The sequence below is a fragment of the Trematomus bernacchii genome, unplaced genomic scaffold, assembly GCF_902827165.1.
Source record: "Trematomus bernacchii unplaced genomic scaffold, fTreBer1.1, whole genome shotgun sequence".
Taxonomy (NCBI): domain Eukaryota; kingdom Metazoa; phylum Chordata; class Actinopteri; order Perciformes; family Nototheniidae; genus Trematomus; species Trematomus bernacchii.
Window position 1 is genome coordinate 419,160 of NW_022987617.1, and position 22,982 is coordinate 442,141.

A 22,982-nucleotide genomic window follows, 5' to 3' on the forward strand; every position below is an offset into this window, starting at 1 on the left:
CCGCCGTGTGGACATATCCACTAGCAACCCCCCCCCCCCCCGCGCGCGGTGGTTTTGAAATGCTCCCGATTTCTGAGGTCTCAAGGTTGGCAAGTATGCCGGCACCGCCCTTACATTTTTATGTTTTTAAAATCAAGTTGCGCTGACAGGCGACAGAGGTCCACCGTTTCCCCGCAGCGAGGCTCCCCCACGTTGACAGTTCACTAGCAGCACCCCCGCAGGATTACTAAAAAAATACACAGTAAAAGTACTTCAATGTATTGTTAGTAGTAGGCTTACTAATACAAAGTCAAACAGTATCAATATCATTAAGAACTAATGGTAAGATTGTATTTTTATCATTCATCAAAGATAGCAGAAAACATGCATTATGTACTATGGAGGGGACTTTGACAGAGGATTACTCACAAAGTACACTGTAAAAGTACTTCATTTTATTTCTGTTAGCAGTTAGCTAGTACTGAGTTAAACAGTATCAGTTTTATTAAGAACTTATGGTAACAAATATTTGTGTCTATCATCAAATATAGCAGGAAAAAAAATGAAGAGCAGCTGATTTGAAAAAACAAACTCGAGACAGCCGAGTTGACCGCAGTGCAGAATCGCTGTATAGTTTAAATCTCCTAACAATGTTGTCCATTCGTTTTCTGGGCTCAATATGTGTCTTGGCTGTTTTTGTTGTGATCGCTAAATTCCCCTTGTTTATAATATCACCATTCCTTCAACAGGATACTGTAGTGCTTCAAAGTGTATTTTAGCATAGGAGTGCTTTTGTTTTGGAATCACTTATGCAAGTTTCGCCCCGCCCCTCGCTCCACTGACCATTAGACCATTTAGTAAGGTAAAAAGCAAAAAGGCCTCTCAGACGCTCTTCCGTTTACTTGTTTAATAAAGAAAAACAAATGGTCCGTAGATACACGGATTAACAATGCTGAAGTTTCTCTTTTTTGTCAATATATTTTCTAATAGTGAGTCTAAAATAAAAGTGTCTTTAAACTGCAAAACTCTACTGCCAGGGCTCAACCTTTATAATAAATGACTGTTTTCAAAATAAACAGAAAGATAAAACACAAACCATAACGTTAAATATACAATATAGAACTGCTTTATTGAAGTCTCCATCCAAAAAAATGACAGATCATTGTGTCCAAAGGGAAAAAATAATCTGAGCAGGAGGGTAATATTGGACAGGGGGAGCAAAACAAGGCAAGCCAGGGTCTTACAGTAAAACAGCAATAGGCCGTTCTATACCGCCTGTGACAAATTAAAGCCATAATTCAATACTTTCAGACTTTACAGTTATTCAGATATAAGAGCAAAAAGAGAGTTGATCTTCAGCTTGTGATGAGAGCCCGGCAGGTCGTGTGAGTGAGAGATGTTTTCACATCATCGCCTCTGGTTCAGTCCAGTGAGGTTCTTCAGCTGTAAAAACAAGACCCAAATCAGCCTAATTTCTATCAATACTTTCTCTCAATATTCAAATAAGTAAAAATACATTGAATAAAAAAAATCTAATACTAATTAAGAGTTTAGACTAGACTGTGTGTACAGGTGGACGAGGGGAAGAATGACTGCTAATGTAACTACTTTAAAATAGTGAATGATAAACAAGACTTACTGTAACAGCAGCTCCCATGAGCCCCTGCACCACTGTTTCACCAGTCGCCTGCACCTAAAGAATACAGAGGAACACACAACCATTTATTTAGAAATTGGGTAAAATTACATTTGAACACAGGTTAGACTCCCTGGTTCTCTTGCTTCATTTTGAACTCATTGTCCTGAATTTGTATGAATCAAATCATTTTTATCTTTCAGTTTTCTTTGGCAAAATTAAGACCAATATGAGATTTTCAATTAGTAAAGAAATCATGCCTGTGAACATGTCAGTGAATATTTCAACTAATCTGACAAATAGGGCAAACCCAGGTCAAATGTCATTTGTAGGAAAATTAATATAAAGAATGACATCCTCAAGGTACGCAAAAAACGCTGTATATGTGTGGCCCTAAATGTGAACAGCAAATAGTGCCGTTCCCACAGTCTCGTTGCTTGTGGCACCGACAAGAGCAGCTAGTGATGACTCATCTAATCTTATCATTCATACATTTCAAATTGTGCTTAGGGGAATTATTTTCACCAGATATTATGACCAGAGAGATTTAAATTTGCCGTACGATGAGAGATTTTTTTTGTCAACACACACAGAGCTGGGTATTCCTATTTAAAGTATCAAAAGGAGTCTTAAACAGCTCCTCTCAATGACCCCTCTGTAGCTCCTCAGTGTTATATAGGCTCTCTACCTGTTTGGCAGTGGTTGCCATGTTGACCACATCCTGAATGCGGTTGTCAAGGAAGTCCCAGGTGTCCTGGAAGTCAGGAGAGGAGTCCTGCAGCATCACCAGCTCGGTGGTGTTGTATATGCCCGTCAGTGCCGCACGTTTGGTGTACCAGTTCATCTGCAGGAGAGAGGGGGGGGCAGAAAGTATGTAAGATAAGGATAAGATGTACTTTATTGATCCGATTTGGGATTTTTTTTCATCACAGCAGCATGTAAACAAGGCATTCTACTGTAAGGGGTATGGGATATAGATGAATACTAAATTCTGATTGGTCAATTCGGACATTTCAGAGGTTATTAATACTTGATAACACACCGCTGCTAAGCAAATAATGACCGTTGCTGAGGAGGATCAAGGGAGAGAAGGCAAGAGGTTAAAAGACAGAGTGTTGGACGTCAGAGAAATCAACAGAAGAAGACAGACATGAAGTAAACACTAACAGGAACACAGTAGGGGCTCTGGCATTGTTTAAGGCCTTGTTACAAACAGGACAACCGATAATATTCAGTCTGTCCATCAAACGTCAACAGGTCAATTTGCTGAGTTGAGAGTATTGTTTATCACCTACTTAGTTTCAAATCATCACTTTTTTCGCTCTGGTTTATACAGCCTAATTTAAGCGGAGTATTGATTCAATGTTTGTATCTGCCAGATAATCAGTACCAAGTCATATCTGTGACATTAATGTAAACTGATGAATTAGAGACAGGTGTAGTGGGGGGAGTAACCTGGGTGGTGGCAGGCCTGATATTGTGGGGGTGGTGGTGGAGGGGGGAGAGGAAAGTATGAGCAGACGAGGGAGGGGATCGAGGGTGATGGGATCCACTCACGTCTGTGGATCGGTCTCCGGCGTAGTACCACATGTCGTCCACCAGGGTGGAGAGGTGCTTCAGGCTGTCAGGGATGTTGTGAGGGAGGAGCAGGATGCTCATCGCCTGAGGACACACACACACAGTCCAGCATCAGTCCTGAAGGGTACACTAGGAAAGGTGTATTGTTTGACAGAGTCAGGGTTTTGTTGACTGAGCTGGCTCGAAAAAAACTAAAACCTCTAATCAGACATAGCAGGTACCACAAAGGTGGTTATTAAATGTCTTTAGTTCTAATCCAGACTTTCTTCCTCAGGCTCTGTGCACCTTCTAATGAAATGAGGCGGGTTAGTGCGTCATTTCACTCTTCTACCATGGGAAATGATTATATAATCAAGATTATAAAAAAATACACGTTCTGCGGCTCTTAAACTTTAAACTCGATGCGGCAGATTTAAACGTTGTCCATAAGAACTGCATTTAGGTCTGACACTGTCCCATAATGAAGTATGCGTTAAATATCACTGGTTATTGGTTGAATCAAAGTAAAATGAATGTCAAATGTATTGATTGAATAGTAACTGTGATATATACCCATAGACTAATACATTTTTGCCATATAACTGCAATATACCAGCAGTGTAAAACAGAGATCAGCAAATCCAAAGAGGTGGAAGAAGTAGTCAAATATTGTACTTCTTCTTCGAGTCCGTAGCAATCTCAGATGTCGTTCTGCCAGTATCGGGCACAGGCCACAGCTGATGGGGTAGGTTCTGCCAGGTCTTCTGGACTGCACCGGGGGGCATCGGCACATTCCAGTAGGTGGGACATTGTCTGCACTGATCCACAGCGGCACGTGTCTTCTGTGGTGTAGTTCCACACTTTCATCAGTGCTTTGCACCTCCCCTGTTCCACATGCAGTCTATTAAGTGACTTCCAGGTTGTCCAGCCAAGGTCGTGGCCACTAGCAAGGCTTTCCGTTGGTGTGATTCCTCTGTCCAGCCATTCAAGAGCTCGTATGTCATGTCTTTGCCATTCATCTTCCCAGATGTTGGTCCTTGCTGCTTGTTTAGTTGTCTGGAGGGGCAGGACTGTCTGCACAAAACTGGCTCTGGATCGGAGCCTGCGTGGGGGTGCTACGTGGCCATGCTACGTGGGTGTCTGATGTCTGTCTCCTGTGTTCTCCGTTCATCTTGAGCGATACCTAGTCGTCTGATGTGTGGGGGAGAGATGCCGGCTAGCGCATAGAGGCACGGGACAGGTGTTGTCTTAACGCATCCCGTGATGATGCGGCAGGTGTCATTCAAGGCTGTGTCGACCAGTTTGGTGTGACGTGATCGGCTCCAGCTTGAGCAGGCATACTCTGCTGTAGAGAAACACAGGGCCATGGCAGTTGCACGGATTGTTGGTGGATCTGCGCCTCACTTGGAGTTCACTAGTTTGCGCAGGATGTTGTTGCGGGTGTTGACCTTGGCTTTGGTGTTCTCCAGGTGTTTCTTGAAGGAGCCTGCACCTGGAGACCATCCCGGTGCTGTGGAAGACGTCCTGCGTTGTTCCGGTCCCTAAAAAGACGACTCCTTCTGGGCTCAATGACTATCGCCCTGTAGCACTCACATCTCATGTGATGAAGGTGCTTGAGAGACTGGTCTTGGCCCATCTCAGACCGCAGGTGAGATCATTCCTTGACCCTCTGCAATTTGCCTACCAGCCTCACCTGGGGGTGGACGATGCCATTATTTACCTGCTGCAGCGTGCTCACTCATACCTGAATGGATCGGGTTGCACTGTGAGAATCACCTTTTTTGATTTCTCCAGTGCATTCAACGTGATCCAGCCTCGGCTACTGAGTGACAAGCTGCAGGCTATGAGGGTAAACTCGTCCACCATCTCCTGGATTACCAACTACCTCACGGACAGACCACAGTACGTCCGGATGGGCAGTGTGCTGTCTGATGTGGTGGTTGGTAGTATAGGAGCCCCACAGGGGACTGTGCTGTCTCCTTTCCTGTTCACCTTATACACCTCTGACTTTCAATACAACTCAGAGTCATGCCACCTGCAGAAGTTTTCGGATGACTCTGCTGTGGTAGGGTGTATAAGGGATGGACGGGAGGAGGAGTACAGAGCGCTGGTGGGTGATTTTGTTGAGTGGACTGGTGGAAATCATCTGCTTTTGAATGTGGCCAAGACCAGAGAGATGGTCATTGATTTCAGGAGGAAGAGGACATCTCCTCCTCTGCCCCTGTGCATTCTGGGAGAGGATGTGGCAGTTGTGGAGGTCTACAAGTACCTGGGAGTGCACTTAGACAATGGGCTGAACTGGAGGATCAACACTGACGCTGTGTACAAGAAGGGGATGAGCCGACTCTATTTTCTGAGGAAGCTGAGATCCTTCCACGTATGCAGCAAGATGCTGGAGATCTTCTATCAGTCTGTGGTGGCTAGTGCACTCTTCTTTGCTGCGGTCTGCTGGGGGGGCAGCATAAGAGACGGTGACACCAGCAGGATCAATAAACTGATCAGGAAAGCTGGGTCAGTCATCGACATCAAGCTGGACCCCTTTGAAGCTGTGGTGGAGAGGAGGACACTGAACAGGCTGTTGTCCATCATGGATAACCCCCCCCCCCCCTCTCCACCTGCAGCTGGACAGTCAACGGAGCTCCTTCTCCAACAGACTGCTGCAGCTCCCTCTCCAACAGACTGCTGCAGCTCCTTCTCCAACAGACTGCTGCAGCTCCTTCTCCAACAGACTGCTGCAGCTCCCCTGTCACAAGGACAGATACTGGAAAACATTCCTGCCCACTGCAATAACACTGTACAACAAATCACCTCTGGCTGGAAGAGAACTCTCTGCTCCATAGGTTCTCTAGAAATAAAACCACGTTGTACATTTTACTCATACATAATCTGTTCAATATTTAATACTCCATATTCCATATTCCATATGTCATATATTTGAATATATATATATATATATATATATATATATATATATATATATATATATATATATATATATATATATATATATTAGGGCTGTCAAGTTAACGCGTTAATAACGCGTTAACGCAAAAAAAAATTAACGCCACTAATTATTTTTAACGCGATTAACGCATGTGTATTTTTTGTCCTCGGCCGCCGTAGTTTCAGAGCGCATCGAGTTTAAAATACCATCTACAAGCTGATGCTGACAGCCCCGCTCCTGCTGCCCGCTTGTGGCAGACCACACTTCCACGCTCACCGGCAGGCCCGGACTGGCCATCGGGAGGACCGGGAGGGTGTGTGTATGTGTGGCGCGAGCGAAGCACACCTTACGTGTTGTTGTTAGCATCTGGTGCTAGCTAGCTGAGCTAACGGATATAAGGAGCTGTTTCAATGAAAACAGAGGAGCGACATTTCGCCGACAACTGCGCCGAGCACTTGACTTTATGCAGGTAGCCAGACAGCACACTCAGCACGGATAGTGCGCGCAACACAGCTCATACACACAGGCATATATGCCTTGAGCTGCACATAGCTCCAACACACACACACACACACACACACACACACACACACACACACACACACACACACACACACACACACACACACACACACACACACCACACACACACACACACACACACACACACACACACACACACACACACACACACACACACACACACACACACACACACACACACACACACACACACACACACACACACACACACACACACACACACACACACACACACACACACACACACACACACACACACACACACACACACACACACACACACACACACACACACACACACACACACACACACACACACACACACACACACACACACACACACACACACACACACACACACACAGTATTATTGTATGAGAGAGGTTCCAGGTTGAATTGAGGCGAATATTTGTAATGTTCAGGTTGTTGTGTTTAATATTCATGAGAATATTTGTCATTATTCAAATGATAATAAACAAACATATAAAGCATAGTTGTCCACTCATATGTTGATAAGAGTATTCAAAACTTGAAAAATATCCCTCTAAGGTACATTTAGAACAGATAAAAAATGTGCGATTAATTTGCGATTAATCGCGATTAACTATGGACAATCATGCGATTAATCGCGATTAAATATTTTAATCGACTGACAGCCCTAATATATATATATATATATATATATATATATATTTGTATATTTGTATATATAATATCTGCATGTATATTTTCTATTTCAACATGTATATCTTCTATTTTATTTTTCTTTCTATTCTTGTTTATTTTGTAGTTTTTGTTTTATTGTAAAATGGCTTTTATGCTGTAACAAAAACAATTTCCCAAATTGGGATCAATAAAGTACTATCTTATCTTATCTTATCTAATGGCTGGTCGTTTGTGTATATGTTGAACAGGACAGTACGCTACCTTGTGGGAGGCCGTTCTTTTGGGCTTTCCAGTTGCTCCTCTGGTCATTTAACTGAACGTAGAAGCGCCTGTTGTTGAGGAGGCTTTTGATGACTTGACACAGATTCAGGTCACCAGTCATGTCCAGTAGTTTCCTGACCATTGCACGGTGTTGGACAGTGCCATAGGCAGCAGAGAGATCTATGAATGCTGCTCCAGTTATTTGTTTTCCTTCAAACCCATCCTCAATGTGTTGGGTGAGGTTGAGTAGCTATCCAGCAAAGGATCGGCCAGGACGGAAACCAGCTTGGTCTTTAGTCAGCTTGGTGTCTATGAGTGGCATGAGGCGTTGGAGTAGCAGCCTCTCGTAGAGCTTGTAAGTGATGCAGAGGAGGGAAATGGGTCGGTAGCTCTTTGGGGATGATGGGTCTTTGCCGGGTTTGGGGATTGCAACCACTTTGGCCTTTCTCCAGACAGGAGGGATGGTTTTTTGTGCCATACATGTGTTCAGCATCTCCAGGAGCCAGGTCTTTGCGTTAGGTCCCAGGTACTGTATCATTTCTGCCAGTATGTCATCAATCCCTGCTGCTTTTCCGGGTTTCAGTTTACCCATTGCAGTTTCGAGTTCTTCTATTACATTACATTACATTACATTACATTACATGTTACTTGTTAGACGCTTTTATCCAAAGCGACTTACATACTCAATACTGTGGACAATCCCCACTGGAGCACTTTGGGGTGAAGTGTCTCAGGGACACAACGACATGCTGACTGCAGTGGGGTTTGAACCTGTGACTCCCTGATCCCAACACCAAGGCTCTATCGACTGCGCCACACGCCTTCTATGTCGAAGGGTTTGGTGAGAGGGCTGGCTGGTTGTGGTTGGTCTGATACCACTGTGCGATAGTGTTCTCCTGTGGGTTGGTGGCGGTGTTGGTTACGGCCGTTGGCCACCAGCTGTGATGCAACCGCGTTTGCTGTGACCGTTGTGATTATGGGTGGGGTGGTGTGGTCTCGCCAAGACGGCGGATTGTAGCCCATGCCTTCCTGCTGTTATTTGTCATATTGGTGTTCTCTATCATTTCCTTCCAGACTTTCCTTCGTTCTTCCACAACTTCACTGATCAGGGTCTCTCCAAGTTCCATGGTGGTAGAGGAGAAAGGGTCCTTATTATATTCCTCATAGTAGGCCTTCAGCAGGTCGCTGGATGTTTCTGATAGCCCAGGAATATACTGTGTCTGGCATCCCCTGGGTATGTGACGTCTGGCTGACCTTTTTACCAAGTCTGTGAAGTTGGAGTAGTTATTGGGAAATGGTGGTATGTTAGATATGGAATGCTCTATCTCCTGTTGGAATGACAACCAGTCGGCTTTCCGTAGGTTGAACCTCCTGCGGAATGGGACGGTGGTTGCTTGGAGAGCGGATCTAACGGTGATGGCAATTGGCCGGTGCTGGGTATGGGGGATAGGGTCCAGGACTTCCTTCTCAGTTCTGGATGCGATGTCACTGCTTACGCATGCGAGGTCTGGGTTGTATCCTCGTTTCCATCTGGCGCTGTGGAAGGATTTGGGTAGTTTAGCGTTATGGATTAGGGTCAGGTGCTTGGACTCAAGCCAGGTCTCAACTTCATCTCCATCTTGGTTGTTGTTCTCATAGCCCCATGATGTACTGTGGGCATTGAAGTCGCCGATGCTGATATGGAATCTCCTCTTGCATCTTTCTGGTAGTTCTGTGTACAGAAAAGGGGTTGCAGGTGGTTTGTAGACTGATGTGACAGAGACATTTGGGAGGGCAACTGTGATGGTTTCCATGTTTCCTTCCGTAGTGTGGGTCCAGACTTCCTCAATCTTGAGGTTTGGTCTGCTGAAAACAGCTGATCCATACTGTCTGTGTCGGGTCTCAGCGACCAGTTTCATTCCAGGGATGGTAGGTCGGTGTTGTGCAGGGCCGTTGTGGGTTTCCTGCATGCAGAGTACGTCAAAACGATTGGCCATCTTTGCCAGTATCTCTGCCTTGCATCCGGAGAAACCTTCGATGTTGATTGAGACGATTGACAGTGCGGGTCCAGAGAGGGGCAGGTATCTGTGACGCTGTCGAGATCCGGCAGGCATCTTCATCAATTTGATTGCGTAGGTAAGTATACAGAGATTGGCCTACTGGCAGTATCAGATTATATCCTCTTGGATGTATATCTCATTCAACCAGCGTTTCCCAGGCTGCACCACGGGGAGGTTTCTGTAAGTTGCAGAAACCTCCCCCCGTATTAGTAAATATTGTACTAAGGTAAGCAGAAATAATACAGTGTACAAATACTCTGTTACAAGTAAAAGTCTTGCATTCAAAATGTTTCTTTAGTAAAAGTACAAATGTGTCAGCATAAAAATATACTTAAAGTACCAACAGTAAAAGTACTTATTGTGCGTAATGTCCCTTTATAGAATCATATATATTCAATTACTGGATTATTATTGATGCATTAATGTAATCATCACAGCTGGTGTATAGGTGGAGCTTATTTAATTGCTTTATATACTGCTGCTTAACATGTTAACCGATAATTATGTATCATTAAAATCACAAAACTAAATTGGAGGGAAGTAATAAAGCAATACTATCGTACTATGTAGCTTACCTAAGAACCTAACCTTTCTGCAGCACTGAGACAAGGTTGCTGCAACAACAATAAGAAAAAAACGCTACGATGCACACAGTGTGATGACACCTGTAACTGTACAGCTTCTATCTGTGACATTCATTTAACGTTGGACCTCAGCATGTTGACATGTATTTAAAGTATCCCCAGCCCAGACCAAGTATTTCATAGATTGATTATACTGAAAAGTGATGCTGCTATTAGAGATAGTTAATGAACAGTGTTTTTAAATCTGAATTTCTGTACATAACCTGGAGGGCAGCAGGTAATGTCTGCAGAATACGCTTCCATTGTGATCTAGCCAGGTAAAAAGAGCCTTGGAAACTCTCAACATACCTCATTATAAACACATTAATCACGCTTTTAGGTACCACTCTGATCTCTGCTAGTAATGAAAATACAAAAATGAAAGAAGACACAGAGGTTGTAACAGTGTACCTGTGGCCAGGTTTCAATGTAAGGGATGTACATCCTGAGTCTGGTCTCCACAGCATCTCTCAGAAACTCTGCAGTCTTCTTAGGTCTGCAACACAGTTTCAAAGACAAAAGCTAAAATAAGTTTATTTACAGCTTATGAAAACATGTAGATGTACAAATGTGTGTGTTAACGTACTCGGCCTGGCCCAGCTGGACCTGGTTGTGTTGTTCAGCTAGGATATCTGTCAGCTGGGAGTTACACTGAGAGACGAAGTGCAGCACCAGGTCTCCAGCTCCGTTATAGAACATCCCAGTGGAAGCAGAGGACAGGCCCAGCATCTGGTACCAACACAACACACACATAATGCATCATACAGCAGGAAAATAACCATGTGTGTGTATAAAAACAAAAAGCAGGTCAAGAAGAGACACAACATTGACTACCAAAAGGGAGCCAATGCCAAACGTGGGCTCTGCCTGTTAGATTAGATTCTACTTTATTGTCATTGCACAGAGTACAGGTACTAGGACAACGAAATGTAGTTAGCATCCAACCAGAAGTGTTAAACAACTAGTGTAGTGTTATTTGCAGTATAATTTAAATATACACATCTGACAGTATTGACACTATGAACACTACAAGGAGGTATAAACATTATAAACAGCAGTGTAGAAATTGAATTTACTATAGATATAAAAAGGTCTATATAGATCAGGTATAAAAATAAACAGTATAATACAGCAAATATAAACAGAATAAAAATGAATATACTATAGACCGTTATTTCGATTTTAAAATAATAGGAATAAATATGAGTATGCTAAAGAAAATGTTACCTTTGGACAGTTGTATAAATTAGAGCTGAGCTCACTTACTCACTCATCAAAGTCAGTCATTGAATATGTAGGGAGGGGGCAGAGTGTGTGTGTGTGTGCGCATGCGCGTTAGCAGTGCAGCTGCTCCACTCACCTCAGCCCCAGCTGCGATGGCCTCCACTGTCCAGCCGTGCAGAGGGATGAACTCCAGGGCAGCGGTCAGGATGCGAGCCTGAAGCTGCTCCTCTGTCTCATACTCCTCGCCCTGCTCTCCACTCTGATCCTGGTAGCTGTCCACACACACAGAAAGAGGCACGTGTCAGTAGGAATGAAGAACAGAGGGGGAGGTTTTCTGAGGTCATGACTAGTAGATATTTGGATTTTTTGGGATTCTAAGATGCATGCGATGGGGCAATTCTGCTTTGATGCTGTGACCGAACAATATCAGGATAAGAAATTCATACACATCATATAACAATTATTTAGTGTGTCGATTGTCTCTTTTGATCTCTGTTTCACCAAACACAGAGCTCTGCAGAGACGGCATTCACTGACTTGTTGCTCTCACTAAACATAAGAGCTGCTCTGATTCAACCATCTGGGCTGAAAAACGAGATTGCTTAGGGCTTGGCGATATGGAGCGTGTATTTTTAATAGGGATCGACCGATATGGCTTTTTCAAGGCCGATACCGATTATTAGTAATCAAGGAGACCGATAACCGATATTTGGAACCTATATACATTTGCAGTAAAATCAGAAAATCAACTTCTTTGAAATTATGTTTAATGAACTTTTCAACATCTTAAAACTGGTTTCCTCTCTGTGACCCTGAGTAAAGTAAATGAAGTAAAAATAAAATAAAACTTGTTCTGAACTTCTGATATTTGAGTCTCACTCATTTAGTAGTCCCAATTCAGCAGCACCAGATTGTGGTGCAGAAAGCAGAGTTGCTGCGAGGCTCCACTAGCAGCCGTCACAGTCCCAGTCGTCCCAGCACGTCCCAGTTTCTCCGCTGCGAGACGCTACCCGCCCCCCCCCCCCCCCCCCCCCCCCGGTCCCTTTGTAACTGGGAAACTGATAGAATTGGATCATAAGATCATGGTGTTTTTGCAACTTCAGCATAGGGGATTGGGATGTTTATTGAACTTCGGCTTTCAACTGATTTACCTTGGAAACACCGCTCACTGCTGCTGCTTGCCTCTGTCTGTGTCTGCGTTCTTCGCACCTGCCTGTAATCTGAGAAGGTCCCGCCTCTCTGGCTGGCTGCAGCCCGGAAAATCTTCAGTGTTGATTGACACTTCAGTAATAGCCTATCAGATAGCGCTGTGGGCGGGACATTGCTCGTGAACAGTGGTTACTGCAGCCAGAGAAACGGCCGCATCAGAGCCAAAGTTGTATCGGCAATTTGATTAAAGCCAGGCCGATAATCGGTCGACCCCTAATTTTTAATTACTGTTTTGTGTCTTCGCCCTCATTCTAACAAAGGTTTTTTCCCTATCAAATCTTTGTACTCTATTAGCATTGCAGGCCAGTGATGTGTTGTGTACCGTGTACTGTGGGTGTCTCAAAATGCCTCAATATCTTTGATTGCCTTCTGATTCTTTGAAATACAAATTGATTTTTATATCGTATTTTTTTTGCCCAGACTGCAAACCTCTGGAATGAGAAAATGAATGAATACATCCAAATGCATGCACCAAAATATTGTTTTAACCAACACAAACATTATAACCTTTAATTATAAAGGTTGCCTCAAGATTGAGAGCGTTCTGTACAGACTGACCTGGTGTTCGGCCTGGAGGCCTCCTTAGCTGCTGGCTCAGATGCTGAGTGTTCCTGGGGGGCTCCTGCTGCTTCCTGTTCAGCAGAGTGAGCCCGGTAGTGCTCATGGTAGGTGGTTGAGCTGGGTGAGGAGGAGGGGGGTTTGTCAGCTTTGGATTCATCCTGAAGCCTCAGTGCTGCCCGGTGGAAGCCTCGAGTCAGGCTGCTGCACGGGGGCTGTGCTGCTGGGGCAGACACCACTGCAGGGGGAAAATACTCATTAGCTTCTCAAGGCTTTAATGGGAGAACATGTGACAGAAACTCAAAAGTAACATGTCAGATTTAATTTCAAACTCAAGATCAACAAAACACGAACATCTATGGCCAAACATGGGATGTTGTACTTTACTCACATATGACTCTTCCATGGTTTAATCTAAAATGCATTGAAACGTAACCAACATAATGCTACGTTGAACTAAACATAACATTAGCTTCAGAACTGAAGTCATCACATGTGCTTTGGTTCATATGATATCCGTTTGATTGGATTTAGACTAATGTCTGGCTAATCCAGGAGTCCAATTGTTGGGACTTAAATTAAAAGGAGTGATTGTCCTGCTCAGAAAATCTCAAAATGCTAAACGAAATGTTGTTATGCCTTTAACTGAATCTAGCCAGTGCCAAATGTTAAATATCTGCCTGTTTGATGGTGTTTTTATTTTTTTGAAAACAGAAATCATGTTTATATTACCAACACTTTGAGTGTACTACGTGAAGGTGGCACTGGTCTAACTGTTGAGCCTCCAGGAGCTTCCCCCACCACTTATACAATCCTTTGCTCTAATCTTTCATCAACTTCTCTCTTGCTGCAGAATGCCTCAAATTCTTGGTGACTTTGAGAAAACTAAATAAAAATATATTAAGGTTTTGGAAAGACTTGTTGCAATTTTTCGAGAAGGTTTATATTCTTTGGATATAACCGAGCATTTACAGAAACAAAAAGGCACAAATCCCCATTGTCGTTGTGCCATTTCTGCAACGTCGTATTTGCATACACATCCTACTTACATAGAGGTGGAATGCTAATCTATACATGAAATTAGTTTTGTGGGGCAGGCAGCTGTCAAACATGCAGGTGCTTTGTGTTACAGACAGATACTTTATTTTATAATCAAAACTCAAAGAGTTGTTACATTTACACAGCGGTGTAAAGTAACTAAATACTCAAGTACTGTACTTCAGTACATTTTGGGGTACTTGTACTTTACTTCAGTATTTCAATTTTATACTACTTTGTACTTCTACCCCACTTCAAGTCAGAGGTAAATGGTGTACTTTTCCTCCACTACATGTATTTAATCCCTTTAGTTACTTCACAGATGTGGATGAATGATGTGAAATATAATCAAGTGTTAAATCAGACTTTAGTTCCACCTGGAGTAAATCCACAAGCTACCCTGCAGTATACAAAGTCATTCAAACTAGCTGCACCTTTACCAGCTTTGAGGACACTTTAATGATCAATAATTATAAAACATATCATATATATTATTCTGAAATGGAACAATCTGCACAATGACTACTTTTACTTTTGGTACTTTAACTATATTTTGATGCTGATCATTTTGAATGCAGGACTTTTATTTGCAACAGAGTATTCATTTTATACACTCTGGTACTTCTACTTTCACTGAATTACAAGATCTGAATACTTCTTCCACCTCTGCATTTACAGAAATCCACCTATTCTATACAATCCGAGATCAATTTGAAGGAGCAAATTCTGTGTATCTTATTCTATGTACATGTACATAGAATCGTGCATTTACTTGGTCACTTTCAAAATTATCTGCATCATTTAGCTTATTGTATTATTTATATTTCTGACCTGTATATAGTTAACTTCATATGCATTAATTGTATACTGGTCTTGCAACATAAACTGAACTATTTTATTCTAATCTATCCTACTCCGTTTCATTTTGCACTATTTTTAGTTTTAGTTTTTTATTTGTCTTATGTCAATATGTTGCACTGTTGGAGGAGCTTGGGACTTAAGATTTGAATTGCCATAACTACACTGTAGCTACTGTGCATATGACAATAAAACCCTTGAATCTGTGAAAAGAGTCGGTATGAACGTCTCTGTAGTGAAAGAGTTACGGTGAAGACTATTCACTGAAGAGGTGTGATCCGAGTCAGTAAAAAGACTCGTTCTTTTGTATCTATTTCATGACACACACAATACTAAATACCAACGCTACACTTGATGAACGTTCAAACAAGAACATCTAAGCTATATTTAACTTCAGACACGTTAGGAGACACAGACCTTGACAGTTTGCATAATCTGACAGAGACGCCCTCAGGTTGTTGTAACGTTAACGAGTTTTTAATGCGTGTTTAAATGTTGAGGTCTAATAAAAAGTAGCACCATGTCAACCAACAGTTATTCCCCGAATAAACTAGTATCAATCGCCACAGCCAACATAATGTTGCCCTTCACCACCTGTGCCAAGTGACTTTGGCACGAAGGCGACATGTTAACACTGGCTCGTTTCCACTTCATGCAACAAGTCAGCAAAATAATGGAACTAGCTAAATGAATTATTTGCCAAGCAGTCCATAACATGAGAGGAAGCATGACAGTGGTCGTGTCTCACCGCTGCCCAGTCCCCGGAGTGCACTTCCAACGCGCAGAGCTCTAAGCAGCGCCGCCATATTCCGCTGCGCTGAGAGGGTTGTTAATGTTTATTTTAAATAACAACTGCGTCATCTTTGCGCGACTTTTGTGATATAAACACGAATCAAGCTGGCAACCATGTGAAAAAACAAGAATGCTGTCTTCAGTCTAAAACGCATTAAACATACATTTATACATGAATGGAAATGTAACAATATAAAATGCAGTTCACAATTTATTTGGTGTCTGAATAACTTAATTTCACTCTTAAAATCATTCCCACTGCAGTTTTCCCGTAGACTCTCTCTCAATGGCCAACCGATAACGATTTATTATTTTGAAAAGTCAAACCGGAAACGCACTCTTATTGTGTAACTTGACATTGCAACTTCTATCAAGAGACGAACGGTAAGTAACATGATACTCGAGTGTAATGCTCAGTTATTTAATAACCACATTATTTTCAGAACAATGATATTATTATATTGGTATATGTTGTTCATGGGCAGCCGTATACTGTGCTCTCCATGCTAAGGACGTGCTCCTGGACTTAATGAGCACCGGCGTTTTCTGCGTCACGCTGTTTCTCGATGTTTGCTAACGTGCTATTACCTGAATCCACCTCAACACACAGGCTGACCTGCTAGCTAACAGTTAGCCGGCTGGCCTTTTGACATTTTAATTCAAGAGGTGGAGAAAACAACCATTAATTCAATAATGTAAAAACGACATAGAGGAAACACTTTGGCTAGAGAGAACCTGCCAGACAATTTCACCGTTTGTGAATGATTTAATTTAACACTATTGCTTTTGAAAATAATGTAACACTATTTATTATAACAATTGACTATCAATACCTGACTGTCTGCTCTGGTATTATGATAAAACAATTATCTCAAGGTCATACGTATTTCTTATTTTGTTGGGAATTATTCTTTCTCTTTATAACTTGTTGAGGTGTGGTAAAAGCTATTACATGTATGGGTGTATTTAGATTATTCCTATTATTATACTTATAAAACTACCTGTTGGTCTGGCTGTACTATCTCTGCAGTGACACACAGACACGTGTCTTCACTGTTAGATTATCCACAACTAGACAGAGAAGCCAGTGTTTTTGTGTTGTAATCACTTAAATGAGTGCTTCTCTCCAGACAGATGATGGCAGACCTGGGCATGAGAGCAGGAGACAGGGTGATGCTGGTGTGGGCTCAGCCCTCAGACCCAACCGCCCTGAAACAGCAGGCGGAGGAGCTGGGGGCCATCGTAGGTGCAGACAAAGTGTCAGTGGAGAACATGGAGAGATTACTGATGTGTGAGTAACACTACATATGATTTTACATTACACGAGGCAAGGTTGTTAAAAAAAACTACTTCATCATGATGGCACTGCAGATGCCTCTGATTCACGGTTTACTTTCCTGTACTAAATTGTAATTTGTAAGACATTATTGTAATAATGTAATTAATTTAGTTCAGTTTCCAGATCACATATTCAGATTATTAGCTAAAACAAAAATATAAATCAACTTATACTATATATATATATATATATATATATACAAACATTGATATAATTATTGGTTAAGATATACAGCAGCTCTATACAAAACAATTCAAAGTAACTCCAGATGTACCAGCTGTGATGATAACATGAATGCATCACCAACCATATACTTTTTGGTTTGTTTTTAAAATATTTTTTGTATGCGCTGTGTGAAAAATAATAAAAATCAACAATCGTAATCAAGTAATTACATTTATATTAATCTAAATTGGGCCATGATGCATATTTAATAATTCAACGTTTGTTACTGAAGTATATTTTGATGCCAACATTTTTGTACTTTAAAGGTCCCATGTCATGGCCATTTCTACTGATAATATTTCCATTGTTGAGGTCTACTAGAATAGATTTAAATTGTGCAATTTTCCAAAATCACATTGGTTTCTCATACAGCATCTCTGTATAGTATGTGTATTCACTCTCTGTCCTAAACGGCTTGTTGGAGCTCCTGCCCCCCCCCTCCCTGTGAGCCCAGTGTGCTCTGATTGGTCGGGACGTTGCGAGGCTCGTTGCCTGCTGCGAGGAGCAGACAGGTTTCCGGGTCGGCGATACAGCGAGACAGCGCGAAACTCATCCTGAGCACACACACACTCACAGCCGAAGTAAAAACAATAAGTGAGGCTTGATATTGAGTAAGAAAAAGGTTGATAACGCTGTGAGAATGGGTCTGCGGAGAGCATTTCTCCGTGATCCCAACTCGTCTATTACCAGCGTTCAGGGAGCTCTATGCAAGTCAATGGGGACTCCCTGTTAGTTAGCCAAGGGATCCTGGTGTGTGAGGTGCTCCGCGGATTGGTCCATTTGGATTGCAAACCACGCCCCGTAAAACTCCCAAAAGGTTTTGTGAAGCCGCCATTTTATTATCCTCGCATTAGCATTATTAGCATTAGCCCAGCGCACAAACGCAGAGAGATTAACTTATGGCAACACAAAAGAAAACATGGGAGCGGTGGAGATGAGGAGGTGTCAGTCCCCAACTCCGGGGACTTCCGGCCGGGGACTTCGGGTGGCAGTATACGTCGTGAAGTTGTTTGCGGCCTGCCAGTAAACCCAAAGCAGAAGAAGAAGAAGTGACGTCAGCGGCTTCATTTGCCTAATCCTCCCCCAGGGACTTATTCCGGTGTGAACGCAATCTGTACTTAGTTCATGAGAAATAAAGAGTTCTCATGAACTAAGTTCTGATGAACCTTTGTGGGTGTGAAGTACTGCGGTGTGAAAGCGCCTAATGCTAATGCGAGGATAATAAAATGGCGGCTTCACAAAACCTTTTGGGAGTTTTACGGGGCGTGGTTTGCAATCCGCCCAGCCAATCAGAAATAGGAACCTTTTTCTCCCACGAAAGTCCCTGCTCTCTAGCAGGGACGGAAAAGGGGGTAAAAAGGTTCTCATTAACTAATTTTAGTTCCAGATTTTTTTGGTGTGAACGCAACATTTCAGAACTATATCGGAACTAAAGTGGGAAAAGTACTGCGGTGTAAACGCGCCTAAGGGGACAGGTAATAACCGGAAAAGCATGACATGGGCCCTTTAACTAAAGTTAAATGCAGGACTTTCACATTGTATCATTGCTATTTATTATGGCTATGTATTGTTTGTACTATGTATTATTGATATTTTCGATCCGTGTTTCATCCATCTCTGTTGATTCAGCCTGTGAGCATGAACACAGTTCTGTCAGAAGTGAGTAAATGGGTGTAAAATGCTCCTCTCCTCTCTCAGCCTCCCACTCAGCGTCCTCCTTTGACTGGGTGCTCTCTGGCCTCGTGGCAGACAGCTCCTCCATCCACAGCTCAGAGACTCTGGCAGAAATTGCCAAAGTGCTAAAACCAGGAGGGAAGCTCATCCTTGAGGAAGCAGTAACAGGTGAACGGTTGTTCTTACTTCTTTTCTAGATGTTAGACGGCTGAAAAGTATGAAAAATGTAGTGATATGCATCTTGATGCCTGTAAAATGGCAAAGTACACTAATAATGAGTCACAGCATTATGTTTAACACTGATAAAATATTTACATTTTACTTAGTATTGTTTATTCATGAATGTTGTCTCTTTCATGTGTCATATGTCTTTATCCACAAGGGCACTGTGAGGCTTTGGCTCTGATTGTGCGACAGTGTGTGTGACTCGTTTCTCTGTGTTCCAGGAGCTGAGGCTCAGAGTGTGAGGACAGCTGACAGACTCATGTCCGCCCTGAAGCTGTCGGGCTTCATGTCGGTTACACAGGTGCGTGATGTGCATGAGTATGTGGTTGTGGCAACACCTCTGAAATGTGATCAGGAGAAAGATGGATGGTTAAAGCCATCAAACAAAGCAGAGCTGTTTTCATTTTTGTTCCAGAAGATCCTGTTTTGCATGTTAGTATTCTGGGCCTATGTGTATGTAATATGTAAAAGAATATATAAATGGTACATTGAATTTTCTCTGAGTGGTCTTTTAACTTTGGTTTCTTCTTTCTTTTGGGTAATCATCCACACCAGTGTTTCCTCTCTGACCTGTTCCCCTTCTTCCTCTCCCTCCAGGTGAGTGAAGCAAATCTGAGTCCTGAGGCGCTGACCTCTCTCAGGACGGCCACTGGTTACCAAGGAAACACTCTGTCTAAAGTCAGAGTTTCTGCCTCTAAACCTAACTTTGAGGTTGGATCCTCCAGCCAGCTTAAACTGTCCTTCGGCAAAAAGCCAGGTGGGTTTAAAGTAGGGATCGACTGATATGGCTTTTTCAAGGCCGATACCGATTATTAGTAATCAAGGAGACCGATAACCGATATTTGGAACCGATATACATTTGCAGTAAATCAGAAAATCTTGGTGTCAAAATGTAGAATAACACAACTTCTTTGAAATGCCTTTTTATGTTTAATGAACTTTTCAACATCTTGAACTTCTGATATTTGAGTCTCACTCATTTAGTAGTCCCAATTCAGCAGCACCAGATTGTGGTGCAGAAAGCAGAGTTGCTGCGAGGCTCCACTAGCAGCCGTCACAGTCCCAGTCGTCCCAGCACGTCCCAGTTTCTCCGCTGCGAGACGCTACCCGCCCCCCCCCCCCCCGGTCCCTTTGTAACTGGGAAACTGATAGAATTGGATCATAAGATCGTGGTGTTTTTGCAACTTCAGCATAGGGGATTGGGATGTTTATTGAACTTCGGCTTCCAACTGATTTACCTTGGAAACACCGCTCACTGCTGCTGCTTGCCTCTGTCTGTGTCTGCGTTCTTCGCACCTGCCTGTAATCTGAGAAGGTCCCGCCTCTCTGGCTGGCTGCAGCCCGGAAAATCTTCAGTGTTGATTGACACTTCAGTAATAGCCTATCAGATAGCGCTGTGGGCGGGACATTGCTCGTGAACAGTGGTTACTGCAGCCAGAGAAACGGCCGCATCAGAGCCAAAGTTGTAAAAAGGCCGATACCGATAATCTGTCAAATGCGGAATATCGGCCTCGATAATCGGTCGACCCCTAGTTTAAAGCGCAGTGTTCATGTATTTCCATAGCACATTTCTTTCTACAACTGTTAATTTAATTTAAGGACTCTTTCTGTTGAGATGTTTGTTCTTCTGTCATATGGGACACCTTTATAAAGGGTATGATAAAACAACAAAAACAACAAAATATGTCTCGACATTTGAACATTCAATCTGCATTTAAGGGTTTTCAAAGTACCAAAATATAATTTTAGAGATTATTTACAGAACATTTGTGAACAAATATCAAGGTTTCTTATTTATTTAGTTTTGAACATCAGTATGTCTGAATGTATTTCATATGGTATTATGTAAAGTCCTATAGTCGCATGTTTACTGATGTAACTCATGGGCACAAATGTCTGTGATTCAGCAGAGAAACCTGCTCTGGATCCCAACACCGTCAAAATGTGGACCCTCTCAGCCAATGACATGGACGATGACGATGTGGTGGGTTATAGATTTTATATCATTCTGTGTCCTGATGTGACACAAGTATTATTTTAATAGCCACAAAAGTATATTTCTCCTTCAGTCCTTTCACGTCTCCTTTGTTCCTCTTCTAGGATCTGGTGGACTCGGATGCTCTGCTGGATGAAGATGACATGAAGAAGCCAGACCCAGCTTCTCTTAAAGCATCCAGCTGTGGAGGAGAGGCCAAGAAGAAAGCCTGCAAGAACTGGTGAGGCCATCACACAAATGTTTCTGACTGTTAAAAATCCAATAAAGTGTATTTGTCAGAGCTAGGTTTTTTTTCTTACAAATGTGTTATTTGAAAAGCATTTAAGCATTACATGACACACAATCGGTTGTATTTTGTTGGGTAGCACATGTGGTCTTGCAGAGGAGTTGGATCAGGAGAGTAAAGGAAAACAGACGACCAACCTCCCAAAATCTGCCTGTGGAAGTGTGAGTGTCTTCTGATTTTATATCACCAAATTCTCACCATGTTTACTCATATTTATTCTCCTATTACCTGTTAACAGTGTAAACAATAATAGTGACAATGATCTTTATTCTTACTCGTGGCAGTGTTACCTTGGTGATGCGTTCCGATGTGCCAGCTGTCCGTACGTGGGGATGCCAGCGTTCAAACCAGGAGAAAAGATCGTGCTGGACAACAAGACGCTGACCGATGCTTAAACCCCCCCCCCCCCCATCTCACACGTCCTACTGCTCATGCCTCAAAATATTACATTCCTTACTTTTCTCTTCCAGCCCGAGACCCGATTCCCTCCCCCCAGAGTTCAGAGCTTTTTCGGTCCTTGCAGATGTGATGTGATTTTGCCCGTCTGTCTGCTTAGTGAGATGGCTTCTGTTTGGTGCGTTCAGAGTCAACAACTAAAACATCATCCTTTTTTCTTCAGTGACTCACCATCAGACTGTGCTGCCCTCAAGTATAAATTATTTCAAGCCACGTCCACTGAGTTTCTTAATTTGAGAGTATTGCCATGAAGGATGAGCTTTAAAATAAATGAAAATAATGCACTGTCAAGTACTGTTGTTAATTATGCAAATGATGGTGAGGTAGGCTGGTTCTAGTATGTAAAAGCACTGAATACATTTATTTTCCCTTGAAGTTCTTTAAAGGGCCCATGTCATGCTTTTCCGGTTATTACCCGTCCCCTTGTGTGTTATGAAGGTTTTTATGCATGTAAACGGTCTGCAGAGTCAAGAACCCTCAAAGTACACCCTGTAGCGAGTAAAACTCTAACACAGAAAAGACCTGTCTATGCTGCCCCAGAACGCCTCGTTGGACATTTCTCATTTTCCATTGTTTTCTTCCTGGGTTCTCTGACGTGTGAACACCCAAATCAACAACAAATGACCGGATTGGCCCAAATGGACCAATCCGCGGAGCACCTCACACACCAGGATCCCTTGGCTAACTAACAGGGAGTCCCCATTGACTTGCATAGAGCTCCCTGAACGCTGGTAATAGACGAGTTGGGATCGCGGAGAAATGCTCTCTGCAGACCCATTCTCACAGCGTTATCAACCTTTTTCTTACTCAATATCAAGCCACACTTATTGTTTTTACTTCGGCTGTGAGTGTTT

The 22,982-nt window shown here is 42.7% G+C and overlaps 2 protein-coding genes across 4 annotated transcripts; one reads left to right on the forward strand and one right to left on the reverse strand.

The window, feature by feature from the left end:
- Positions 1–1,082: 1,082 nt before the first annotated feature.
- Positions 1,083–15,999, reverse strand: coq9 (coenzyme Q9 homolog (S. cerevisiae)). The gene is made up of 9 exons (XM_034132670.1): positions 15,884–15,999; positions 13,240–13,477; positions 11,609–11,744; positions 10,835–10,977; positions 10,660–10,744; positions 3,173–3,277; positions 2,304–2,459; positions 1,619–1,672; positions 1,083–1,422 (listed from the first exon to the last, which is right to left on the reverse strand). Exons 1-9 carry the CDS (start codon positions 15,939–15,941, stop codon positions 1,387–1,389), a joined length of 1,011 nt encoding a protein of 336 aa, XP_033988561.1. The 5' UTR covers positions 15,942–15,999; the 3' UTR covers positions 1,083–1,386.
- A 267-nt stretch (positions 16,000–16,266) lies between these two features.
- On the forward strand, positions 16,267–22,419 carry ciapin1 (cytokine induced apoptosis inhibitor 1). 3 transcript variants are annotated; one of them, XM_034132671.1, is made up of 9 exons: positions 16,267–16,311; positions 17,058–17,218; positions 19,190–19,333; positions 19,612–19,691; positions 19,988–20,147; positions 21,298–21,374; positions 21,491–21,606; positions 21,752–21,833; positions 21,957–22,419. In XM_034132671.1, exons 2-9 carry the CDS (start codon positions 17,062–17,064, stop codon positions 22,065–22,067), a joined length of 927 nt encoding a protein of 308 aa, XP_033988562.1. In that variant the 5' UTR covers positions 16,267–16,311; positions 17,058–17,061; the 3' UTR covers positions 22,068–22,419. The 3 variants fall into 3 exon arrangements, with proteins under 3 accessions (XP_033988562.1, XP_033988564.1, XP_033988563.1); XM_034132673.1 differs by having other exon boundaries at positions 21,301–21,374; XM_034132672.1 differs by lacking the exon at positions 16,267–16,311 and adding an exon at positions 16,349–16,593.
- Positions 22,420–22,982: the final 563 nt, after the last annotated feature.

Bases quoted from the DNA above. Each gene is read 5' to 3' on its own strand.
- coq9 (XM_034132670.1), bottom strand. From the start codon at position 15,941: ATGGCGGCGCTGCTTAGAGCTCTGCGCGTTGGAAGTGCACTCCGGGGA. The intron at 11,745-13,239 runs GTCAGTCTGTAC...GTGTGTGGACAG, and splicing joins GCCTCCAGGCCGAACACCAG to CTACCAGGATCAGAGTGGAG. The intron at 1,423-1,618 runs GTAAGTCTTGTT...TTGTTTTTACAG, and splicing joins TCATGGGAGCTGCTGTTACA to CTGAAGAACCTCACTGGACT.
- ciapin1 (XM_034132671.1), top strand. From the start codon at position 17,062: ATGATGGCAGACCTGGGCATGAGAGCAGGAGACAGGGTGATGCTGGTG. The intron at 19,334-19,611 runs GTGAACGGTTGT...TCTGTGTTCCAG, and splicing joins CCTTGAGGAAGCAGTAACAG to GAGCTGAGGCTCAGAGTGTG. The intron at 21,834-21,956 runs GTGAGTGTCTTC...TACTCGTGGCAG, and splicing joins CAAAATCTGCCTGTGGAAGT to TGTTACCTTGGTGATGCGTT.